Raw genomic sequence first — 21,924 nt, 5'->3', positions numbered from 1 at the left:
ACCCAAAGAATAAAGGCTAAAAGGGACAAAAATCTTTGATGACAGGTGATCTAAAAGAAATCTAACACATTCTTGCTAACTTTAGTAACTACCTTTTTTTTTTTGGTGGGGTTAAAACATGAGTCCAGATGGCATGTTTATGCTTCTAGACTACCATAAGGGTGCTGTGATTCCATACAGGATTTTCTTTTTTTTTTTCTTTTCTTTTTTTTTGAGACAGGGTTTCACTCTGTAGTCTGACTGGCCTGGAATTCACTATGTAGAATAGGCTTGCCTTGAACTTACAGAGATCTGCCCACCTCTGCCTTTTTTAATGCTGGGATTAAAGGGTTCGCCACCATGTCCAGCCAGATATGATTTTCTTTAATGATCATTTAGAAATGGAAAAATTTTACCAAGCTGTAAACTTTTTTGGATTTTTTTTTATTATTACCTGTCATCATAGCTGGCTGCTGCTTGTCATTAATAGACCACTAGGACTGGTATCTTGAACTCTTTGTTTTGATCATGACTTATTTGGAATGGAGAAATTGTTTCTTAAAGGGAAAAAGTCATGCATGTCCACTAAAAAGAGGTATATTTGAACTTAGTAAAAAAGATGAACTTTTCAGCCTGTTGTGTTCAATGAGTCAGAAAATCAAGGAACACTACTGGCCTTATTTTATGAAGCTGTTTATTATACTGAAACCACACCTGATAAGGACACAACAGGAAAAGAAGAACTACGGAGTCTGGAGTGATCCGAAGGTGCTGGTGGCACAGGCATGATGATCTGAGTGCAAGCCCCAGAATCCACAGTGGAAAGAGAGAGCCAGCTTTCAGAGCTAGTCTTCTGAGCTCTCCTGGAGTAAGCAGACACATACGCACAGGCACACACAGATAAAGAATGGTCCAAAGGAAATAAAATTAGAGAGCAGTTTCCCTGGTAGGTATCAATGCAAAAATTCTCAATAAAATTCTTAAAACTATATTCAGCAACATATTTGAAGGTTTGTTTTCTGTGAACAAATTGACTTGATTCCAGGGTTGTATGTGTGATTGAATCTCTGGAGATCAATACACATGCCATGTAGAGTCATATGACCATTTCAGTCTTTGTAGAAAAACTCTTTATAAACATTCTGCATTGTTTCATGATAGTAGATCCCCATTTTGTGAAACTAAGACTAGAAGGAAATAGTAATAATAAATTATTCTAAATAATAATAATGAACTATAAATAATAATAATAAATAATAAAACCTATGTAAATGTTAAACCTAAAGAAGTATATTACTAAATTTGGAGAAACTGAAAGTAGGAAAAAGACAAGAGGGTTCACTTACCCCTCTGTTACTCAGCATAGTACTTCAAGTCTTACTTATAGCAACGGAAGAAACAGAGGCAGTGCAAAAGGACAGGAAGACATTATTCTCTCTCTCTCTCTCCAGAGGGCAGGATCCTGTACTTAACAGAGTCTAAATAGCCAACCCCAAACTCTTAAATTCCATTCATACTTGTAGCAATGTAGCAGGGTACACAGTCAATAGAAAGAAAGCAAGATCATCTCTGTGCCAGTAATGAACATACTTAGAAGCCAGAAAAGCAGTCCTGCTCATGTCCTGGGAATCATCTAAGGAGGTGAAATACCTGCCTAACAAAAAGTGAACAGTGCAAAAAGAATTTAAAGAGGGCAGTAGAAGATTGAAAGACTGTCATAATTAATACTGTAAAGACAGTTAATAACAAAAGGAGTCTGGCAGGTTTCATGTAGTCCCCACCAAGATTCACATAAACAGAATACACAACTCCTAAGTTCATATGGGACTACCATAGTCTGAATAGTCAAAATAATTTTGATCTAAAAGAGCAATGCTAGAAATATCACAATACTTGATTGAAAGTTACAATGTAGAGCTGTGGTAACAGAAACAGCACATTGCTGCACATGTGGACCAGTGGTACAGAAAAGAAGACCCCAGACAAATCACTGACAGCCACCTGAAATTTAAAGAAGGTGCTAACTGCAAACAAAGCTTTAATTTTAGGAAGGACAGCTTCTTTACAGATTGTACATGAAAACAGGATAGCCACACATAGAGGATTGGAATTAGATCTGTATCTTTCACTATGCACAAAAGTCAGCCTACAATAGATCAAAGACCTTGATGTGAAAAAGCAAACATCAGAACTGCCAGGGACAATGAAGGGCAAACAGTTCCAGATGTAAGCATGGGCAGAGACTTTTGGAAAAGGAAAAAGGAGCCCATGAAGTAATAGCAAGAAGTGAGAAATGGGACTGCACAAAATTACAAAGCTTATCACAAAGGAAGCAGTCTGTAGAACGAAGACTGCTAAGAACAGGAGGAAAGCTTTGCCAGAGATGGATCTAGCGCCTGTAAAGAATTAAAAAATGTAAGTAACGAAAACTAGTTCAGCCTGTTAATGGGTAAATGAATAATTAAACAGACGGTTCTGAAAGAATCACTGCAACAGGCCGATAAACATAAGAAAAAAATTTTGTAATCATGTAAATACAAATCTCAAATCCCAGCAAAGTTGGGATCTTTGTTGAATGACCATTATCATGAAAACAAATGCTGATAAAGATAGGGTAGAAGAAAAGAATGAGAATGGTAATTACTACCCAGACACAGAAGTTCATGTCGAGGTTTCTCAAATACCAGAAATAGACCTACCACTTGGGGCTGCATACCTGAAGGAATGAGCCAGCACACTACAGAACCAGTGCACATCCATGACTTTATTAGCAATAGCCACATGCAGGGGTCAGCCCAGGTTCCCATCAGTCCATGAACACACAGAGACAGTGGAGTGATTTTTTTCAGCCATATAGCGATCAGCCTTAGGTAATTTTCAGTAAAGTAGATGGGAAGGGTGCCAATCCTGTTAAGCAAAATAAGCCATGTCTCTCACACATGAAAATTAAATTTTTGTGTTTATATCTGTCTACATTGTCTTTATATATATGTAGTTACATCTGCATAGACATCATGGCAGGTAGATACTGTTGGGAACAGGAAAAGTACACAGGTACTTGAGATGCTTGAAAGAAAATGCCCCTTATTAAACCTGTCACCTCATATGGTGGAGATAGACAGTGGTAAAATATTTTAAAAGTGGATGTACAGGTATAAACTTAATAAGAAGGCAGAAGAAGTTGGATCACAAGACATAAATTTACCAATGGATTCTCCAGAAAACTAATAATCAAATTTACTCTCATCTAAAAAAGATAAACCTAGGATAGATAAAAAATATCTCCAGGGTGGTGTAAATGTTTGGAATTTTCGTTGACACCACACACAGTTTCTGTTGGTTGTGCTCTGTAGGAGAATATTCTCTATTGAGGGAATATTGGGTGAATGCTATGTCAGAAAGTTTATGAAGAGTTTTTATATCATAAGTTAGAAAGATTTAATAAATGTTTAATAAAATTAGAAAGTAAGCCCTTCTTAACATTCTTTACCCACTAATTCAAAATTGGCCTGGTCTTTTGACTTTGAGTTGATTTCTTCTAAATGTAAAATTAGTCTGTAATATTTCTGCCTCAAACTTGGCTTCTGTTTTGGGTGTCGTAAATTGAAAAAGTCATGAAGACCTATGTTTATTGAGGACCATATGATTTATAGTTTGCTTTTACATTTATCCACAAACAGATAACTTCTGTGCAAAAATAAAGGCCTATTCTGTCTTCTTGCCATTTCAAGTGTAGACAAAAATGGTAGCGCCTCCTCCCACCCCCTTTTGGTTTTTCAAGATAATATTTTCTCTGTGTAGCCCTGGCTGTCCTGGACTCACTGTGTAGACCCGGCTGGCCTCAAACTCAGAGATCTGCCTGCCTCTGCCTCCCACGTGCTAGGTTTGAAGGCATGCACCATCACTGCCCAGCTGTATCATAAATTAAAAAAAAAATTTTTTTAATTCTTTTTAATTGCACGCGTCTGGTGGGGATAGGAGTAATGTGCACACGAGCGCAGGTGCCTTGGACTATAAAAAGGCCTTTTCTTATTGCAGATAATTTCATCTACTTATTGTGTGCGGGTGGGTGTGAGGGCGCTGCACGTTCTGTAGCACCGATTTGTCACAGTGCGTTTGTGCGGAGGCGACTTGTGAAAGCCGGCTCTTCCCTTCCACCACGTGTTTACCAGGGATTGAATGCAGGTCGTCAGGCTTGGTGGTGGCAAGCTCCCTGTATCTGCTCAACCAGCTTGCTTGTTCTCAGAAGCCGTGTGCAGCCGGCTTACTAAGGCACGTATATAGGTCACCATAACACAGAGCCAGAGTATCATGGCACAAGTAGAACTTTTACTGATATGTCACTTAGGAGACTACTAGTAGTTATGGCTTAATAAATGGACCCATGCAAGTTTTGGTTTTAAGAGGCAGGGATTCAGGCAGTAATAACAAACAGAAGAGTACAGCCTTCACTAACATGCAAACCACAGTTTGGAAATTTATACGGGGCCAGGGACCGTGGAGAATGAACTTGCATTTTCTTTTTCATCATTGTTTTCTCCCTTTCCAGGCTTCTGTCTGCTCCTATCATGTGGTGGTAGAGAGTTAAATCTGTTAGTGATTATTTCATATTTTTTGTCGTCCTGGGAAATTATCAGTGACTTCTATTAAAGGATATCACATTAATCACATTCATTTCTACTTCTGCTTGAAAAATGATAAAAGATATATATTTCCCTAATTTTGACTCTGATTAATCCAGTTACAATTGAAATCTGAGGGTTTTTGTTTTGTTTTGTTTTTTTAATCTTCCAAACTATTGGGATCCTTTTTTTTCCTGGTTGTACATTATGGATTTTCTTGTAACTTAGAGTTATGTAAAATTCCTTATTTTTTTTAATTTGTAGGGACAAACCCCGAAAGTACCTATTTTACAGTTCTGATGTTTAATAATATTTGTTTCTACTTACACATTTAAGGAATGCCTTCTAATTTACCAAGATATATTTAGATATTTCTTTTTATGTCCCTTACTAAGAAGGTACCTGAAAAGGGTGTTTAGTGAGGCAAGACACTCACTGTACTCTCCTCAATTGTAGTTTGTGGATGTGCTGTGTGTACGTCCATCTCACATTTGTTATACACAAGCCACGGCAGGAAAAGTGATTGGAGAACGGTGTTATTCTTAGTCTTTAGAATCTGATAGTAATAGCCACAATCTAAAATACAGAAAAGACACTGAGAGTGAAAATAGGGAACCACATGTAGAATGTGGACCACCTTTAAGCTGTAGCTATGCTATTGTTAAAAAGAAGTGAAAAGTAATTTTTCTAGAAAATAAAAAATACAAAGATAAAAACAAAGAAACCATGATCTTTTAATTTTTTTTTCTTATGTGTGCCTATACAGTCATGTTTAGGTACATACTCTGTGTTGCCAGAATTTTATTATAGTTTATGGAATTAACGAAGGAGATCATATGAATGTTATATACAGCATTTTGAAAATTGCAGTGTATTTTTAAAAATACGCACAAATAGGGTATTGGGTAGACTGGATTTCCAGCAGTGGATTTCTTAAATCCTGTTCTGAAATAAAATTCAAAACTGTGACCTAGTTCTGTATTCTAAGGAGTAAATTTAAATTTCTTAACTTTAAGATATAATTATGATTTTAAAATGTGCTGAAAAGTAAAATTTGCTTTGATTGGACCAAATATTTAGCTTGTAACATACGCCTTTAACCAAAGCCAATCCAGTGGTTTTAAGTGGGTTCCTTACTTCGTGTGTCACACTGTCTCCAATAACCAGGTCTTGCTAGTTACAAACTCCATCTGGAATAACTCTCAGATACAAAATAAAAGGAATTTATGCATATGGTATGTGAAAATCATAAGAATTTTGAAAATAAGCAGTGTGATTCATAAAAACTGATTTTTTTTTTCTTTGACTTTTCTAATGTGAAGTACCCAATCTGGTGGCTGTTGTTGCTATTATTATTATTATTAATTGATAGACACTATCTTTTGGAAATACCAAAAATTATGAAGCTGGAAAATCAAATATAAGTGTCATTTTTATGTCCTTTGGTACTGATGTTTCACTATGTTGTCTGTAGTGGTCACCTGTAAACATTTCAGAAGACAAGGTTCTGTTGCTGCCTCCTTAGTGGTGTGGATCCTATCACACAACAAATTTGTGTTTTGTTGTCAGTGTCATTAATTCAGCATTTTCTCTTGACTCCCTTTTTCTCGGCAATTTTAACTGCTTATGGCTCCACAAGGGGCAGGTCTTGGTGCTTCTTTCCTACCCATGATGGCATGCTCATGGGCCTAACTGTTCATTTTGAAGCAGTCTCACTAAGTTGGCCTTTCTGGCTTTGAGCTTACTCTGTTGTCAGGCAGCTCTGAATTTGTGATCCTCCCTGTGCGGCCTGAGAGGGCAGGACTGCACACTTCTTTTTTAAATGATATATTGGTTTGTTGTTTTTAAGACAGGATTCTACTATATAGTAGAAATTAACCTGGAATTCACTAAAGAAGCCAGATTGGCCTCAAACTTGTGGTTGGTCTTATGTCTTACCCTCTGGGGTGCTCATGGGGCACTGTTTTTAAGTTTTTGAGGACCTGCCATACAATTTTCCATAAGGGTCATTTCACTTTACCAGGATTCTGTTTGTCCACATCCTCATAAATGCTTGCAGTCTCTTGTCTTTTTTTATTATAGTCATTGTAAGAGATGGTACATTATAAGAGGTGTTATCTTGTAGGTTTGATTTCCATTTTCTTAAAAATTTTAAATATGTTTTCATACGTAGATATAATTATTCCTTGGTTGAACACTTTCTCATATAAAAGTTGGTACTTTGTGTTTTGTTTTGTAAATGTCTTTTGCTCATTTAGCACCCTCCCCCCACCTCCAACCCTACTTTCTTTAAGAAGGATATTTTTGTGTCTTGTTTGGATTGGTCGTGCACTCCTGGACTCACATGATTTTTAGACTTCAGCCTCCGTGTAGCTCAGACTGTGTGTGCCATTGTCCAACATCCATTACCTATTCTTAACTTTTTTGGTAGTGAAATGAGTTGTTTTCTTAATGTGTATATTAGCTTCATTCTGTCTGTAGGATTCTCTTTACTCTGCTGTTTTACATGTACCAGTTTTTTTAGTTTGATAAAAAGCTCTGCTTTGTAGTGAGTTTTATATATATATGTGTGTGTGTGTGTGTGTATATGTGTGTGTATATATATGTGTGTATATATATATATATATAAATGCATTGCTTATTGTTAAGGAATTCTTTACGTTATCTTCTGGTAGTTTTACAGTTTTTGGTTTCACATTTAAGTCTCAAATATATCTTGAGTTGATTTTTATGTATGATGTGAAAATATGGGTCCAAGCTCATCGTTCTTCATGTAGACCCATTTCCCAGCATTGAAGAAGCTAGGCTTTCCTCACTGTGTATTCCCAATCCCTTTGTCAAAACTAATTTACTCTAAATACAAGGACTTTATATGCTATTTATTCTGTTCTAATGGTGGCTATTTCTGCTTATGTACTATGGACCATAACATTTTGGTTACTGTAAATTTGTAGTATAGATTGAAGTCAGAAAGTGTGAATTTTAAATTTTTTAAATACAAGTATAAAGCAATTAAAGAAATAGCTCAGAGGTTGGGAGAAAATATTTAGACAACATATAAAAGTTCTGTTATTAAAAACAGATGTCCCAGAAAGGCTTCGTCCGGCAATAGATAGGAGCAGATGCAGAGACCCGTGGCCAGACATTAGAAAGAGGTGGGAAATCCTCTGGAAGAGGAGGAGAAAGAATTGTGGGACTTAGAGGGGTCAAGAACACTGCAAGAAAACCCATAGAATGAACTAGGCAAGGCTCATAGAGGCTCAGAGAGATTCAACGACAATAAAAAGCCCGCATGGGCATGGGTCTGACCTAGGCCTTCTGCATACGTGTTACAGTTGTATAGCTTGGTGTTCTTGTGGGGCTCCTAACAGTGGAAACAGAGGCTGTCTCTGACTCTTCTGCCTGCTTTTGGCACCCTTTTCCTTCTACAGGGTTGCCTCACCCAGTCTTAATATGAGGGGATGTGCCTAGTCTTACTGTGTTTTATACTGTGCCTAGTCTTATACTGTGTTTATTTGATGTCCCTGGGAGGCCTGCCCATTTCTGAAGGGAGAGGAAAAGAGTGGGGAAGGAAAAGAATGGAGTAGAGACCGGGAGGAGATGAGGGAGGGAAAACTGCTCTCTGGATAGGAGAGAAGACTCCATTAAGAAAAAGCAAACAACCACAAAAGAAGAAAAAGACGTCTTAGACAATGGAAGAAATGTGCTTAGTTGACAGTGGTGGAAACAGGAAAGGCCAGAGACTTTATAAAAGTCTTTATAAAAAGAGGTTCAACCCTAGTTACCAAGAAGCTGCATTTAGAACTTTACTGGGCCGGGCTGAGGATACAGAGGTAGAGGCTTACTGTAGCATTGTGCAGGGCCCTGGGGTTCATGCCATCATTCCTCCCCACACTTAAAAAAATCCAGCCCTTGACATACTGTGTCTGGATAGTGCCAAATGTTAGCTGATGTGGTAACGTGACAGATGGGCATTTCCTATGAGAGAAAATTAGTAAAAATGTACTATGTGACCTAGTAGTTTGGGTTCTGGACCTATCCTTTGGACAAACTCTTTCGTAGCTCTGTCACTTTGTACCTAGCAGCATTGTTTGTCATATCAAGAAAGTTGAAAAAATACAGTTCATTACCTTGAGAATGGATTAGAAGATTCTGTCATTTGATATTTTAGTAGAAACTAAAGGATTAAAAAAATCTATGCAATTTTCACTGATAACTCTGCGACTCAGACAACACACTGCAAATTAGTAGTTTCTTGGAAAATCTTATAAAATTAAAAATGTGCAAGCATAATGTTATGTTATATTAACAAACATAAAATGATTTTCATTTGTTTATAAATAGATAACATTCATTGTCTGAGACTGGCGTAGACCTCACTATGTAGTTTAGGCTGGTCTTAAATTCACAACTGTCCTTCCTCACCCTTGCACATTACTGAGATTGTTTGCATGAATCACCATAGCTGACAAAAGGAATTTTAAACATAAAATTGAATGTAATACATTTTGGACTACTCACAGTGAAGGAGAGAATGGTAGTGTATTGAATTCGAGACTATTTCAGAGAGAGCCACAGGAATAGACCAAGAGTATTTTGTTTCTTCCACTAAGTTCCTAGCTACTTATATCGTTATTTTTCCCACATATATCCAGTAGCTATTGCCTACTAAGTATTTGACATATTTAGCAAGGATAAGATTGTGATGGTGTTTCAAGAACATATCTTAACCAGACAACTAATATTTCAGTACATTGATGTCAAGAAACTGCCTCTATGTTTCACCCTCTCCCGTGCCTTTCTTTTGTTCTGTAATTTCATTGTATATGCTAGAATACATTTCCGTTAGAAGACTGCAACATTATCGTGTATAATCTGGTACCTTGTAGGAAAAAAAATTGGAATTGTTGAGAAGGATTTGCATCAGGGGTATGTCATTGCTGTCCAGATGCTCCCCGTCACGGACAAGCCTGTGAGGGAGCATGTGCCTCCTGTGCATGCACGGAAAGCTTTGTCTCCCTCTCTCCACCCACAGGCAAGTGAAAGACCAGAACAAGAAGGTAGCGAACCTGAAGCACAAGGAGCAGGTGGAGAAGAAGAAGAGCGCGCAGATGCTGGAGGAGGCCCGGAGGAGGGAGGACAGCCTCAGCGACAGCTCTCAGCAGCTGCAGGTCAGAGCCCCGAGGCTGAGGAGCGGCGGCAAGATCTGGTCCTCCTGTCTGCTGTCCGCTCTGCGCCTGCATCCTCTTTCCCTCTTCCTAACCCTGCTTGCTGCCTTCCCTTAGAATACCTGTTTAGCAAAAAGGAATGGCTTTTAAATAGAAAAGGCAAGTTTTATTCTCCAGCTGTGTGGGGCTACCTCAGCGTAGGAGCCATCTTGCTTCAAGCTGATCGCACTTAGTTGGTAAGTTCAATGTCAGTCTGCTGCGTGTGTTGTAGTAAAGCTTGAGGGTTGTCAGCACAGCTGTCTGCCAGTTCCAGTCATTAAAGTACATTTTTGGTTTGTGTGGAAAAGCGCGTTGGCAATTTTGGTTTCTGTGGGTCTGTCGTGCCCTCCCCCCAACTTTGTCTTTTCGTCCTACTTTTAAAGTTTTAAAATTATTATTTTATAACAATAATAAATAATAATAGTTAACTTTATTATTTTATGTGTGTAGGTCTTTCGCCTGCATGCATGTGTACCACTTTTGTGTGCCTGGTTCCCTCAGAAGGTGACAAACCCCCTGATACTGGAGTTACATATAGCTGTGAGCTACCACGTGGGTGCTGGGAATTGAACATAGGACCTTTGGAAGAGCTGCCAGTGCTCTTAATCACTGATCCATCTCTTCAGTCCCCTCTTTTTAATTTTAAAGGTGTGCCTACCTTTTTAATTAATTTTTAAAATGTTTTTAAGCGTACGGGTGTTTTGCCTGCATGGATGTCTGTGCACCACGTTTGTGCCTGCTGCCCATGGAGGTCCGAAGAGGGCATCAGATGCCAAGCAACTGGGGTTACAGGTGGTTGTGAGCTTCTGTGGAAGAGCAACACAAGCCCAGTCATTCACAAATTGAGTAAGCCAGGCCTGCTCACAGCAGCAGCACCTATGGTGTGCTCAGGCCAGCTAGCTTCTTGGTAGTTAAGTTAGGCCTAGAGCAGCTGGGGAATTGAGCACGGAAGCGCTAAAGGACTGCAGTACCGCAGCTTCCTGCCTGACCTGGCACTGATGTTAATGCGATGTCTCCCATGTCTGTAGCCTGGCCCTGTTTCTCCTGGTCACAATATTTTAGAAGGTTCAGGTTTTAGAGAATGCTCAGCATTTGCTGAACCTTGACGACAGCTAAGCTGCTCTGCCGTGCTTTTCTGTCCTGTCAGCTGTCCTGAGGTATGGCACAGTGTGCACTCCACAGTTTGTAATCATGAAGTTTTGACTGTGGAGATATGGACGAGGTGCTGTCTAGGTGCTGTTTTAGGCTTTACAGTAACTTCATTCTAGACATAAGAACTTTTCCGGTGGGTATCTTTTTTTTTGGTTTTCTTTCATACATTTACTTCTTACAGAAAACATTTTTTTTTTTTTCCTCAGCTATACCAGCTTTTGAAAAATGTGCCTTATCAGGTTCATCCTTGCCAAAGCTTCATATTGGGAATTTTCTCTTCCTTTTCAAAATGTGAATGCTATGGATGGAAAATATTCACTTGGGGAAATTTCTTTTACCACCAGTGATCCTGAGTAGTTCAGAATAAATTTTTTACTTTAAAAAAATTATTGACATATTTCCTTAGCCTTGTACTTAATTGTGGGAGGGACTGTTCGCTGGGTAGGTGATTTAAGATGGAGAAAATGGGCTGAGCATTAGCATGCATTTATTGCTGTTTCTTTGATTGTGGATGCAGTTTGACCATCTGCTTCAACTTTCTGCTGCCTTGACTTCCTTGCTGTGATACATTGTACCTTGAACTTTGAGCCAAGAACTGTTTCTTATTTATGCCTGCTTTTGTTAGATGTTTTATTACAGTGGCAAGGGAGGAAGCAAAGACAGCCATGCATGGAAATAAACAGGGCATTGTGATCCTTGAATACCAAATTTAGGAAGTACCCTAGTAAAGATCACCCAGACATTAAAGCAGAACCTGAGAGAATCGCATAGACTGGGGGAAATGGGTTTAAAGTAAGGGTCATTCTTAGGGTGAGAGCCATGTGTCCAGAGTGTAGTAAATAAGGTAGAGAGCAGGCAAGAGAGCATCAGATCGTACAGGGCTTTATTGGCCATGGTAGGTTTAAGGTCAAAGGTCACAGGCTCTGACCGTGTGCACAGGATCGTATAGACTGGGCTACAGGGTAGGAAGACAGAGTTGGTAGGTTCTGTGGTAAAAGAATGGAAAGTGGGGTGTACAATAAAGACCAGTTAAGGGAAGGAATAAGGTTTATATTTGAGACATGGGCACCAAGAGGGGGAAATGATTCCTAGGCAATAAATAAGAGAACAGAGCCTGATAACGATCACTACTGAGATTGCCGGGGGAGGGGAGCAGGGTCATTTTTAACAGCGACGGTGTCCATGAGATGGCCCAGTGGAGACAGCAAAAAGGAATTAGATGTGGGAGGCTGATAGATAGACCTGGAAATAAATTTTGAAAATTGTCTGAAAAATTACATTTAAGTTCATAAGAAGCAGTGATACTCTCTGTAGATAAAATATAAGTAGAAGTATGTGAGGTTAGAGCTGAACTTATTCTCCATGATTACAGATGAGATAGAGTAGGTGAAAATGATGCTGGGAGCTCAGTGACTTGAAGAGTCTCGATTGGTTATGAGAGGAAAAAGAGATCAGTGCATAGTGGAAGCAGAAGACCGTCTCTAGTGGAGGAGACAGAAGGGCCCCCCCTTACACAGCATACCTGACTTGATTTTGGTGGGTTCTCCATCGTATGCTGATGAATAATAGTATATATGTTATTTAATACAGCCAAGATCTGAGATATGAGGGCAGCCTGGCTGAGTGGTCTGATACGGTGGGAGTAACCTCAGAGGTCAGAGAGTGGGCTCTCCAGAAGGTTGAATTGCAGTTGACTGTGAACTGTGGGTTCTGGGATTTGAACTCACGTCCTCTTTAAGAGCAGCACGCGCTCTTAAGCACTGAGCCATCTCTGTAATCCCTGTCATGTGTTCTTGGCCTGGGAGATGGCAGTATGGCTTCTTAGATCTAGGTCCTTGCTTGTCCAGCTTTTCTGTCATACATTCATGTAAATTCATTGACCTTTGAAGAGCTTTGGAATAACTTAAATACATATTACTATATGAAACACTTTACAAGGCTTGATTGTGCCATGGCTATTTAATCATTTCCATGTCATTGGACTGATTTACGATTTCAGTTAATATTCACTAATACAGGACTTTAGTAATAAAGAAAAGTTCGTGTTGGTCACTAGTTGTTCCTCTTAAGTTCTTTCATTTTTCTTCTTTTTTATATAGGAATTTAGCTTCATTTGAATTGAATTCAGTTCTGAAGTTGGTTCTTTAACATTTTCTCTAATCCACAGTTTAATTTAAATTTGATGTTTCACATTTCCTATAGGCTGGTAGCGTCTCTAGTAAAAATCACTGAGCACCTACTATGGAGCACCTGTGTCCAGCGTTGGGGAGGCATGGTGGTAACAAATGGCACTGCCTTTCCGTCAACAGTAGGCACGCATGTTATCAAGTTTCTGTTGCAGAATATATCCAAAGATGTGTTACACTTCAATTGTAGTAAGTCTAGTTATGGTAATTGTCATGTGTAACTGCTGTGTTTTAAGTGAAGACATATTTGGATGGTAGGTATTACATATTGGCTGTAATAACAGAGACACAATGTGTGAACAGTCCTGGAGGCATTTCTATTTTTCCTTACCAGCAAATCAAAGTACTTCTGTAAGCTCTATATAAGTCTCGTGAATTAAATTTTTATTATTTAACATGTATGAGTGTTTTGATTGCCTTTATGGTTATGGACCAAAGAGGACACTGGATTTCCCAGACCTGGTTGTGATCTACATGTGGGTGCTGGGAATCAACCTGGATCTTAGCTGCTGAGCCATCTCTCCAGCCTCAAGTCTCATGAATTTAAGTTTATAGGTGCACTTACTTGTAAGGCAGTTTGAATCAAATTATTTAAGGGTTTAAATAGAAAGTAAAAATACTAATAAAAGGCCAAAAGCTCAATGTTGTACTTTTAAAGAAAAGTATGAAATCACAGATTAACAGATCAACAAACAAAATAATACATATTATTAATTCACAAAAATAATTGTGAATAGATAGAACACTTTTACACTAGAGTACACGGATGGATAGAACACATTTATGCTAGAGTACGTGGAAGGCTAGAAAGAACACGGTTACATTAAAATGCACTCTTAGTAGAAACAGTGTAAAGAGTGTCATAGGGGAATGCAAAGAGATCAGCACGTAAGGCTTGGCCAGGCTTAGGCTCTTCCTTCCTTCCTTCCTTCCTTCCTTCCTTCCTTCCTTCCTTCCTTCCTTCCTTCCTTCCTTCCTTCCTTCTCTCTCTTCTTTCCTTACTCCCTCCTTCTTTCCCTCCCACCCTCTTTCTCTCCTCTCTCCCTCTCTTTCTTCCTAATTTTCTTTCTTTTTTCTCCTTCTCTCTCTTTTTAGAACTAATCAACAGAGGAGAGTCTCACAAATAGAAATCTCTGTATAACTAAAGGCAGAAAAACTGTGGTCTATAGATTAACAGGGTCTGAAATTTAACAGATTCAAAAGAATCCTGATAATGACTTCGGAAACTTCAGAATTGCATTTAATTCAGGTTTTGTTCAAGTACAGATCATATTAGGATCAGTTCTTCCTTAAGGATTAATCTCCCCCCACCCCCGCAGGCTTATTCTTAAAAGAAGCCATAACAATATTTTCCTTTGTTTAAGAAATTTATTTCACTTGGCAATTTCTAGATGAATAGATGGCAAAGTGTAAACTGACATTTCCTTGTAGAGGAAGTAAAGGTGGAAAGGGTAGATGGGACCAGAGGGGTGAGAAAAGTTTAATTTTGGGGGATTGTTTTTAATTTTGCTACAATCTGCAAGAGTTTTTTTCTGATTTCCTACCTTTTAGTATATTTTTTCAGTTCTGATAATAATTTACAATCTTATTAATCTCTTATAAGTTAGCAATACTGTCATTTCTTCTCTTAGCTGCCTCTATGTTTTACTTAAATTGCATATTTATTCTAAGTCTATTGCATGGGACTTCTGCTTTAGGATGCAAAATTATCCAACTTGGAAATACTAAATATCCTCCATTTTCTCTTTAAGTATCTACAAATTAAATTAACTATAGCTGTTAAACATAAAAAACAGCTGTATTACCAAATACATTTTTTCTCCAGACATTTCCCCTTTCCTGAATTTCTATTCCCTATTTTAATATATATATTTTTCTTTTCCAAAGATGTCAGCCTTCTGTTGTGACTATATTAGGTGCTGCCTTATGGGGGCAGCTCCCTCAGCACGCCCTCTGATTTAGTTCTTTCCACAGTGTTTACCCTGTACATTTGTGAAAACATAAGGGAGCTCAAGACCCTGAGTGCTCACTCCCTCTGCTTGCTTGCCTGGCCAGGACAGGCAGTCTGTTTCTCTTCAACCCAGAAACAGGCTATGTTGTCCTGTCTTCCCTAATAGCTAGTTTGGATGTCCTAGGGAGCACGGTAACACTTTTGACCTGTTGTTTTGAAAGGAACAGGTAAAACTTGTTTCCGTTGAGGTGCTATAATCTGACGTTTACTATATGCATGTGTTGCAGAGTAAGTATCTTCACATCCTTACTTGTTTGCAATAAGAAGGTTAAAATCACCCTTTTGTAATTTTTGACCCGGGTATGGTTGCTGTTGCTAGAGTGTCAGCACTTAGCACAAGGAAACTAAGGTCGTAGGGTTGAGAGTTTGAGGCCAGCTTGAGGGTATACTTTACACTGTGGTAACTGTCTTCCAGGTGGGCTCCAAATCATCTCCAGTTTCTGGTGTTGATACCTTTGTGTAGTTCTTGTCTAGGGAGACTGTGAATAGTAGACAAAGACAAAAGACATGATGTGTGACTTCCAACGCAGGTCATAATAGGGCATAACAGTCATACGGGATTGATTAATGTCTTCCTGGCAGGCTGTGGTCTGGCTAGTCGATCAGTGGCATCTCTTGCCAGAAAGTTTAAGAATCTAGTAGTTGTTCAGTTCATGAGGCTAGATATCTAATGTAGTTTTCAGTCTACATTAGAATCCTAAAGAAGTGGGTTCTGATACCAACAAGAGAATTCCTCAGCAACAGGATAGATGTACTTGCCAGGGAGAATAAGGTAGGCAAGCAAGAAGCAAACACTTTCTTCTTTATGAAGGTGTGACTCCGTTTTCAGGTCTTCCCACGTCAAATGAGCCAATCAAGAAAATCCCTTCCAGGCATCCCCAGCTGTTTGGGTTTTAGGTGTCTAGCTCTAGTCAGGTTGACAGCCCAGATTAGATAACCTTAAATGTTGTAGGATCATGGGTACACTCACTCAACACCAGTGATGGAAGAGCAAACTGACAGGAGTATCGCCTTTACCGTCATCTAACCTGAGCTCTTTCCTGGATAGATTTCGTCTGCTCAGTGCTTAGAAGCCTGTACCCACAATTGTTTGGTTCACACTGCAAATGGAGACTAACAGCCTGCAAAACTTAATGGTCTCTCCCTCCTAACAAGAGGTCAAGTATTAGGATAATATAATGGTTATACAATGCAGGGAGATTTCTAGTTTTTTTGTGGTCCCTTTAAGTGATCCCTTTGACACTTTTTCTCAAATTTTATAATCTGTAAATCCATATTACACTTCTCAGTCTTGATATCAGAAAAGTATCATAGAGCCCAGGATGAGTTTCTCTTTGTAATCTGTGTTCATGTTAGAAAAGCCACTATATAAGTTACCACGTGTAGTCTTGTAATGTAAAGAATATGGATCAAATCTGGTGTCATGGCACACACCTGTAATCCTAGCAGCTGGGGAGACAGAGGCAGGTGGATCTCTGTGAATTTGAGGCCAGCCCAGCCTATAAAGAGAGTCCAGGAGAGCCAAGGCTACACAGAGAAACCCTGTCTCAAAAAAAATCACAGTTGGGGGGGGGGGGATAACAGATCATAGAAAAAAAAAACTAAAAGAACCTAAAAAGGGATGCCATCGGCCTGTTCTTTTCTTTAGCTTCTCTGTGTCATTGTAAGAGAAAAGTAGAAATAAAAGCAACCAGAGCTTGGTAGGGGAGAAACAAAAGCAGACAACAAGCCTAGAGCAGAGGGTTCTTGAGAAGGAAAGGAACACTCTATTTTATTTAGAAGAAAACACGTGACGTGATGCAGAAAGAGCAGGCATTAAGACTCAGCCTATCCCCCATATCATGCCTCCGGCCCAGGCATCATGGTTTCTCTTAGATTCCAGCTATTAGAGCTGCTGCTAAACAGCAGCTTTCAATCTGCTGAGATTGCACCTGGCAGTCTTTTCTTTTGTTTTCCCTTGGGATCTGTGCTTTCCCACTCTGATGCAAATTCATATCTGAGCTTTTGGAATCTAGCCATTTAAAAGTATCAGCTCCCATTGAGATTTGGAAGTCGGGAGCACATGGCTGGGAAAACCCTGAAGTTCCCTCTGGAAATCTGTAAATATATCATGTAAAACAATATGTCAAAATTAAAATAAAACAAAAACAAAAAGCCCCACCATTGAAGCCTGGTGTTCTCCTTTTTAGTTTCATATAAAAGGAGGGTTCAGTGGCACTGGGGATTCTTACAGCGCTCGCCACTTTGTTTCGTGACATGTGGTTACATGAACCTAGATGCCAATGAATTTGTGGGGGCTTCGCCATGTTCACTAACCAAGATGCCACCGTGCCATGTGACTGTTTACATCTTGATAACATCATTAGCCAAGATGGTGGCAACATTGCATGTTACATCCATCTTGATGGGCTCATCAGGTACTTTTAAATGACAGCAAACCAGATGGTTGGGTTTTGCTTATGGTATACTCTGCTCTATGATAAAATTAGCCCACCCCTCATTGGGGACAAGTTGCTATTATTATCTCACAGATTAAACATGGCTAGTCACCCCCTTTCCTTTAAAAAGTCACCTGAGTCAGGTTAGCATGTAGGCCTAAAATAACATAGCAACAAAACAGGGTGGTATCCCTTGGTTTCACGATAAGAAAGATGAGTCCCTTACCTCATTACACAGATCATAAATATGAATGCCATGCAATGTCATCTGGATCTTGCTTTGACTTCTGCTTAGTTCCAATGCCCAAGTTGTGCCATAAAAGGAATCCCTGGGCACACTTGATTTACCCCACTTGAGTATGGTATGTGTTGAGGTCAAGGGGTCTGGGGCCCTCTGTGGCTAGAATTTAAAACCCTAAGAAACTAACTTGTTTCTAATTTAATACTTCAATGGCCATCTGTGGCATTTTGACTCAGAAGAGTAGCTGCTTAGGAGATAATATCAGGCGTCAAATCTATGTTTTGTAGCTTTCTTGCATTCTTCAACCTCTCTTCAGTTAGATAAGAGAGAGTATATTGAACAGAATTATAGAGCTTCTTGCTAGCCAGAGGATTTGTTTTGTTTTCGTCTGTTTCCTTTTTTGGTAGGTGAAGGTCTCAGTATCCCTTCCTCTCCTGCTACCTTTCCCTCTCTCTCTTGCCCCACACTGCCCTCTTCTCTCTTCAGTTTCCACTCCCTTTCCTCCTCCTAGGTGATCTTATATCCTGGCCTCACTGCATTTCATGCATTCCAGGTTTCAGCTTCCAAAATGATCTACCTGACCAGTAAATGAATACTTTTGTTGTCTTCCATAGTATTTATCTTTAGGCTGTTCACACATGTGCCTGGTTACAGTGGTCTTTACTTATTTGGGCCCTTTGCTGCATTAGGGAGAAACTTCCCATACTGGGATCATTGCTGTTCGAAAAAAGTGTACTTCACCTTGGAAGCCACTTTCCTTGGTGAAAGACATTTCTCTCTTAAGGGATGAGAACTGAACACTTCTAGAGGAGTTTGAAATCCCAGACAAGCCCCCAGTTCTTGGCAGTAATCTTGGTATCTCACAAGAGAACACACAAAGCAAATGTATCCTAGAAAGGGTATATTTTTTGCAAAAGGGGTGTCTAAGAACTGAAGTTGGGCTAGCAAAACAGACTTCTTTATTTCTTTTATCCCTGATATAGGTGGTGGCTGTGTCTCATCCCATCGTTGGGTGCCTCACTTCCATGTCTGACAAAGAGGAAAGACATGGTTCAGGAAGTAAGAATCCTTGCTGGGTTAACTACTTTAGGTTAAAACAAAACAAGGCAAAATGTTTCTCCTACAACTGTTAGGGTACACTCTACTGCTATGAAGTCAACTTTTTAGATTCTGTATGTTCATTTTACTATTATGTGCTTAGCTCATTTCAAATAGCCCAATGTCCTCTGGGGCCATCTTCTTATAGAAAACAAAGCTCTCTCTCTCTCTCTCTCTCTCTCTCTCTCTCTCTCTGGTTTAGTATTTCTATTGTGCATATACAGCACACTTTCTTTTCTGTAAGGAGGCAAGCCATACATATTGGCAGTTGTCCAGACTAGGCAGATAGAAAAGAGGAAGATAGAAGGCCATGCATCTGAGTTACACTAGCATGGAGAACTTTTCTGATTTTTAAAATTATTATTGTTGTTGTACATGTCTGTATGATGAGGGGGAGGCGTTTATGACATACCATGAACTGTATGGAAGTCAGAGGACAGCTTTGTAGAGACAGTTCTTTCTTCCTTTATGTGAGTTTTAGGAAATTGAACTCAAGTCATCTGCCTTTACTGCTTGAGTCATCTCATTGGCATGAAAGTAGCATATTTTCTTTATCCATTCATCTGTTGATGGACACTAAGGTTGAGTCTGTGTCTTGGCTCTTGCTTAGCCCTGTGCCATTATGTGGTGCTATAGTAAAGCTGGCTAAATAGATGTTTCTTCAACCCACCAATTTCCATTTATTTAAATGCCAGGAGTAGCATTGCTGAATCATATAGTTCAGTTTTTAATATTTTGAGGATCCTTTATTCTGGTTTGCCATAATGTATAAGAGAGATTGTCACTGTTTACATCCTGATGAGTGCTCACTTCTTGTCTTTTTTTTTTTTTTTTTTTTTGTAGTAATCTAAAAGGAATGAGATATCTCCTTGTGGTTTCTAATTACATTTCACCAGTGATTAATGATGGTGAAGATTTTGTTTTCAAAATCATGTGCCATTTTTACCTTCTCTTTTAAGGTATCTATTCATCTCTTGTGCCCATGTTATGAATTGGATTGGTTTCCTGCTGTTCAATACTTAAGTATTTTCAGATATTAACCCTTGTTAGATACATAGTTGGGAAGTTTTTCTCTCTTCTGTGTTACTTTGTTCTTTAAATTATTTGCTGTAATTATTGTTATTATCTGAGGCAATCCCATTTGTCTGATTTTGCTTCAGTTCCCAGCACTTCTGAGGTTTTATTTAAAAAGCAAAACCAAAAACCCAATATCTCCAACCCACGAGAATGAAACATATCCCCCTTCCATTTTTTAGTTTTGTATTGTTCTTTTTTTTTCCTCTCCTCTCATCTTTTTTGAGATGGTATGTCACATGGTGTTTTAAGATAGCCTTGAAGTCACGGACAGCCTCCTGCTTTAGTCTCGTGAGCTCTGTGGTTTGGGTGAGAGTTACCATGTCTAGTTTCAGCCTCAGTTCCTTAGTTTATGTGAATTGACAGGTACTGAGATATAAGAGCATGTTACTCATTTTCATATTAGAATACAATGCACAAATATTGAACACAAGACTTTGTTCTGAATCCGTGTGTGTGTGTGTGTGTGTGTGTGTGTGTGTGTGTGTGTGTATGTGTTTTAAGAAATTGAAAAGAAAGTACATAGAATAGTTTGAGGAATCATTGGTTCCATTCTTGGCTTTTTCTTTTATCTTTCCTATCCCTCTGTGATCCTAAAGACTGTTAAGAATTTTGCTATATAGGTGGGAAGTTACATTTTAAACTTTTATAGCAAATTATTTGCTCAACTAAATTGGTCATTCATATTCAAACCAATCATCTACATTAACGTGTGTATGTGTTTGTGTGTGTGTGTGTGTGTGGTTGTTTTTTGTTTTTTGTTTTTTTTTTCACTAGAAGAAGCAAGTTTCATTTTATTGAAATGTTAGGAAGGATCTTCATTTTTAAGAAGTTTTTCAGCAATTGTCTTTAAGATCGAGTCTTTCATCCAGTTGTGACTTCCCAAAGGGAGATAGTGGTGTGGAACCGACTCTTCAGGAGAGACCCCATCCGAGCTGGTCTTCAGCTCAGCTTAAGTGGCAGTTTTTAAAACAGCTTTGTATTTGTAAGTAGTTAACTGTCCCTAAACATGCCATCTAACACCAATAGCTCCCTTCTCTCTTGTTGCAGAGAGCAAATCCTTTATGTCTGTCTTGCTTCACTAACTTGATCTTACGAAGACTTCCGCGTCCTTTGCTTCTCTTCTTCCCCTGAAAATTCTTTACTTTATGCAGCTATCCTTCTGGCTTCAGTTTGCTTCTGAAGAGAAGGCTGTTTATTAATTAAATATTAAACTGCTCTTCCTTGGTTAGTAGGTGTTCCTTAAGTTAACTGATCAACCTACTTCACCGAGTCTCCATCGTTTTCCAGGACAGTCTCCGTAAGAAGGATGACAGGATTGAAGAGCTGGAAGAAGCATTGAGAGAAAGTGTACAGATAACTGCAGAGCGTGAAATGGTGCTGGCACAAGAGGAGTCGGCCAGGACCAATGCTGAGAAACAGGTCTGCGATTTTATGTAGCTATTAGCAATACTGTTGGGTAAACACAGGGAAACCATTGTCGTTTAAGGTGAGCTATGCCTGCTGACTGTTCACAGGCTTCAAGATACTTCATCCAGTGTTAGCATTTACACTTACATGGGGACTAAAATGTAATTGCAAGGGTTGGCTCATATCAACCTTGAAGCCTCTGAAGTAATGATTTAGGAATGATTCATATATATCTACGAAGTAAAAGCTAATAAAACATGTGAGTGACAACATGCAGCATGTCTGTTCGCTACATGACTGTTCAAAACCCCACCTTTGGAGGTGAATGAGAACACAAACACATGTCAATTAGAAAATAGTTTATCTTTTCAAAGAGCGTTCAAGGCTGTAAAAAGTTCACAGCACATTTCAACAGCATGTATCTAGAGCTGGTGGCCCTCTGCTGCCTGAATGTCCCATCTCAGCCTTGTGGTAACTTGAAAGTCTCTGCCATTACCGTTCATGGC

General features: G+C 39.1%; 1 protein-coding gene across 8 annotated transcripts in view; it reads left to right on the top strand.

Moving 5' to 3' along the window:
* Positions 1–21,924, top strand: part of Erc1 (ELKS/RAB6-interacting/CAST family member 1) — a 269,824-nt gene that overhangs the window by 115,035 nt on the left and 132,865 nt on the right. For 4 of the 8 annotated variants that reach the window (XM_055604166.1, XM_055604165.1, XM_055604172.1 and 1 more), the window contains 2 exons: positions 9,637–9,772; positions 21,299–21,430. In XM_055604166.1, coding sequence (XP_055460141.1) covers positions 9,637–9,772; positions 21,299–21,430 — 268 coding nt within the window. The remainder of the gene's footprint in view (positions 1–9,636; positions 9,773–21,298; positions 21,431–21,924) is intronic. The other 4 variants (XM_055604168.1, XM_055604167.1, XM_055604171.1 and 1 more) reach the window with 1 other exon arrangement.

The sequence above is a fragment of the Psammomys obesus genome, unplaced genomic scaffold (genome assembly GCF_907164565.1).
Source record: "Psammomys obesus unplaced genomic scaffold, mPsaObe1.curated_primary_1811, whole genome shotgun sequence".
Lineage (NCBI taxonomy): Eukaryota > Metazoa > Chordata > Mammalia > Rodentia > Muridae > Psammomys > Psammomys obesus.
The sequence above is the reverse complement of the archived record's forward strand: the minus strand, read 5'-3'. Positions and strand labels throughout refer to the sequence as shown.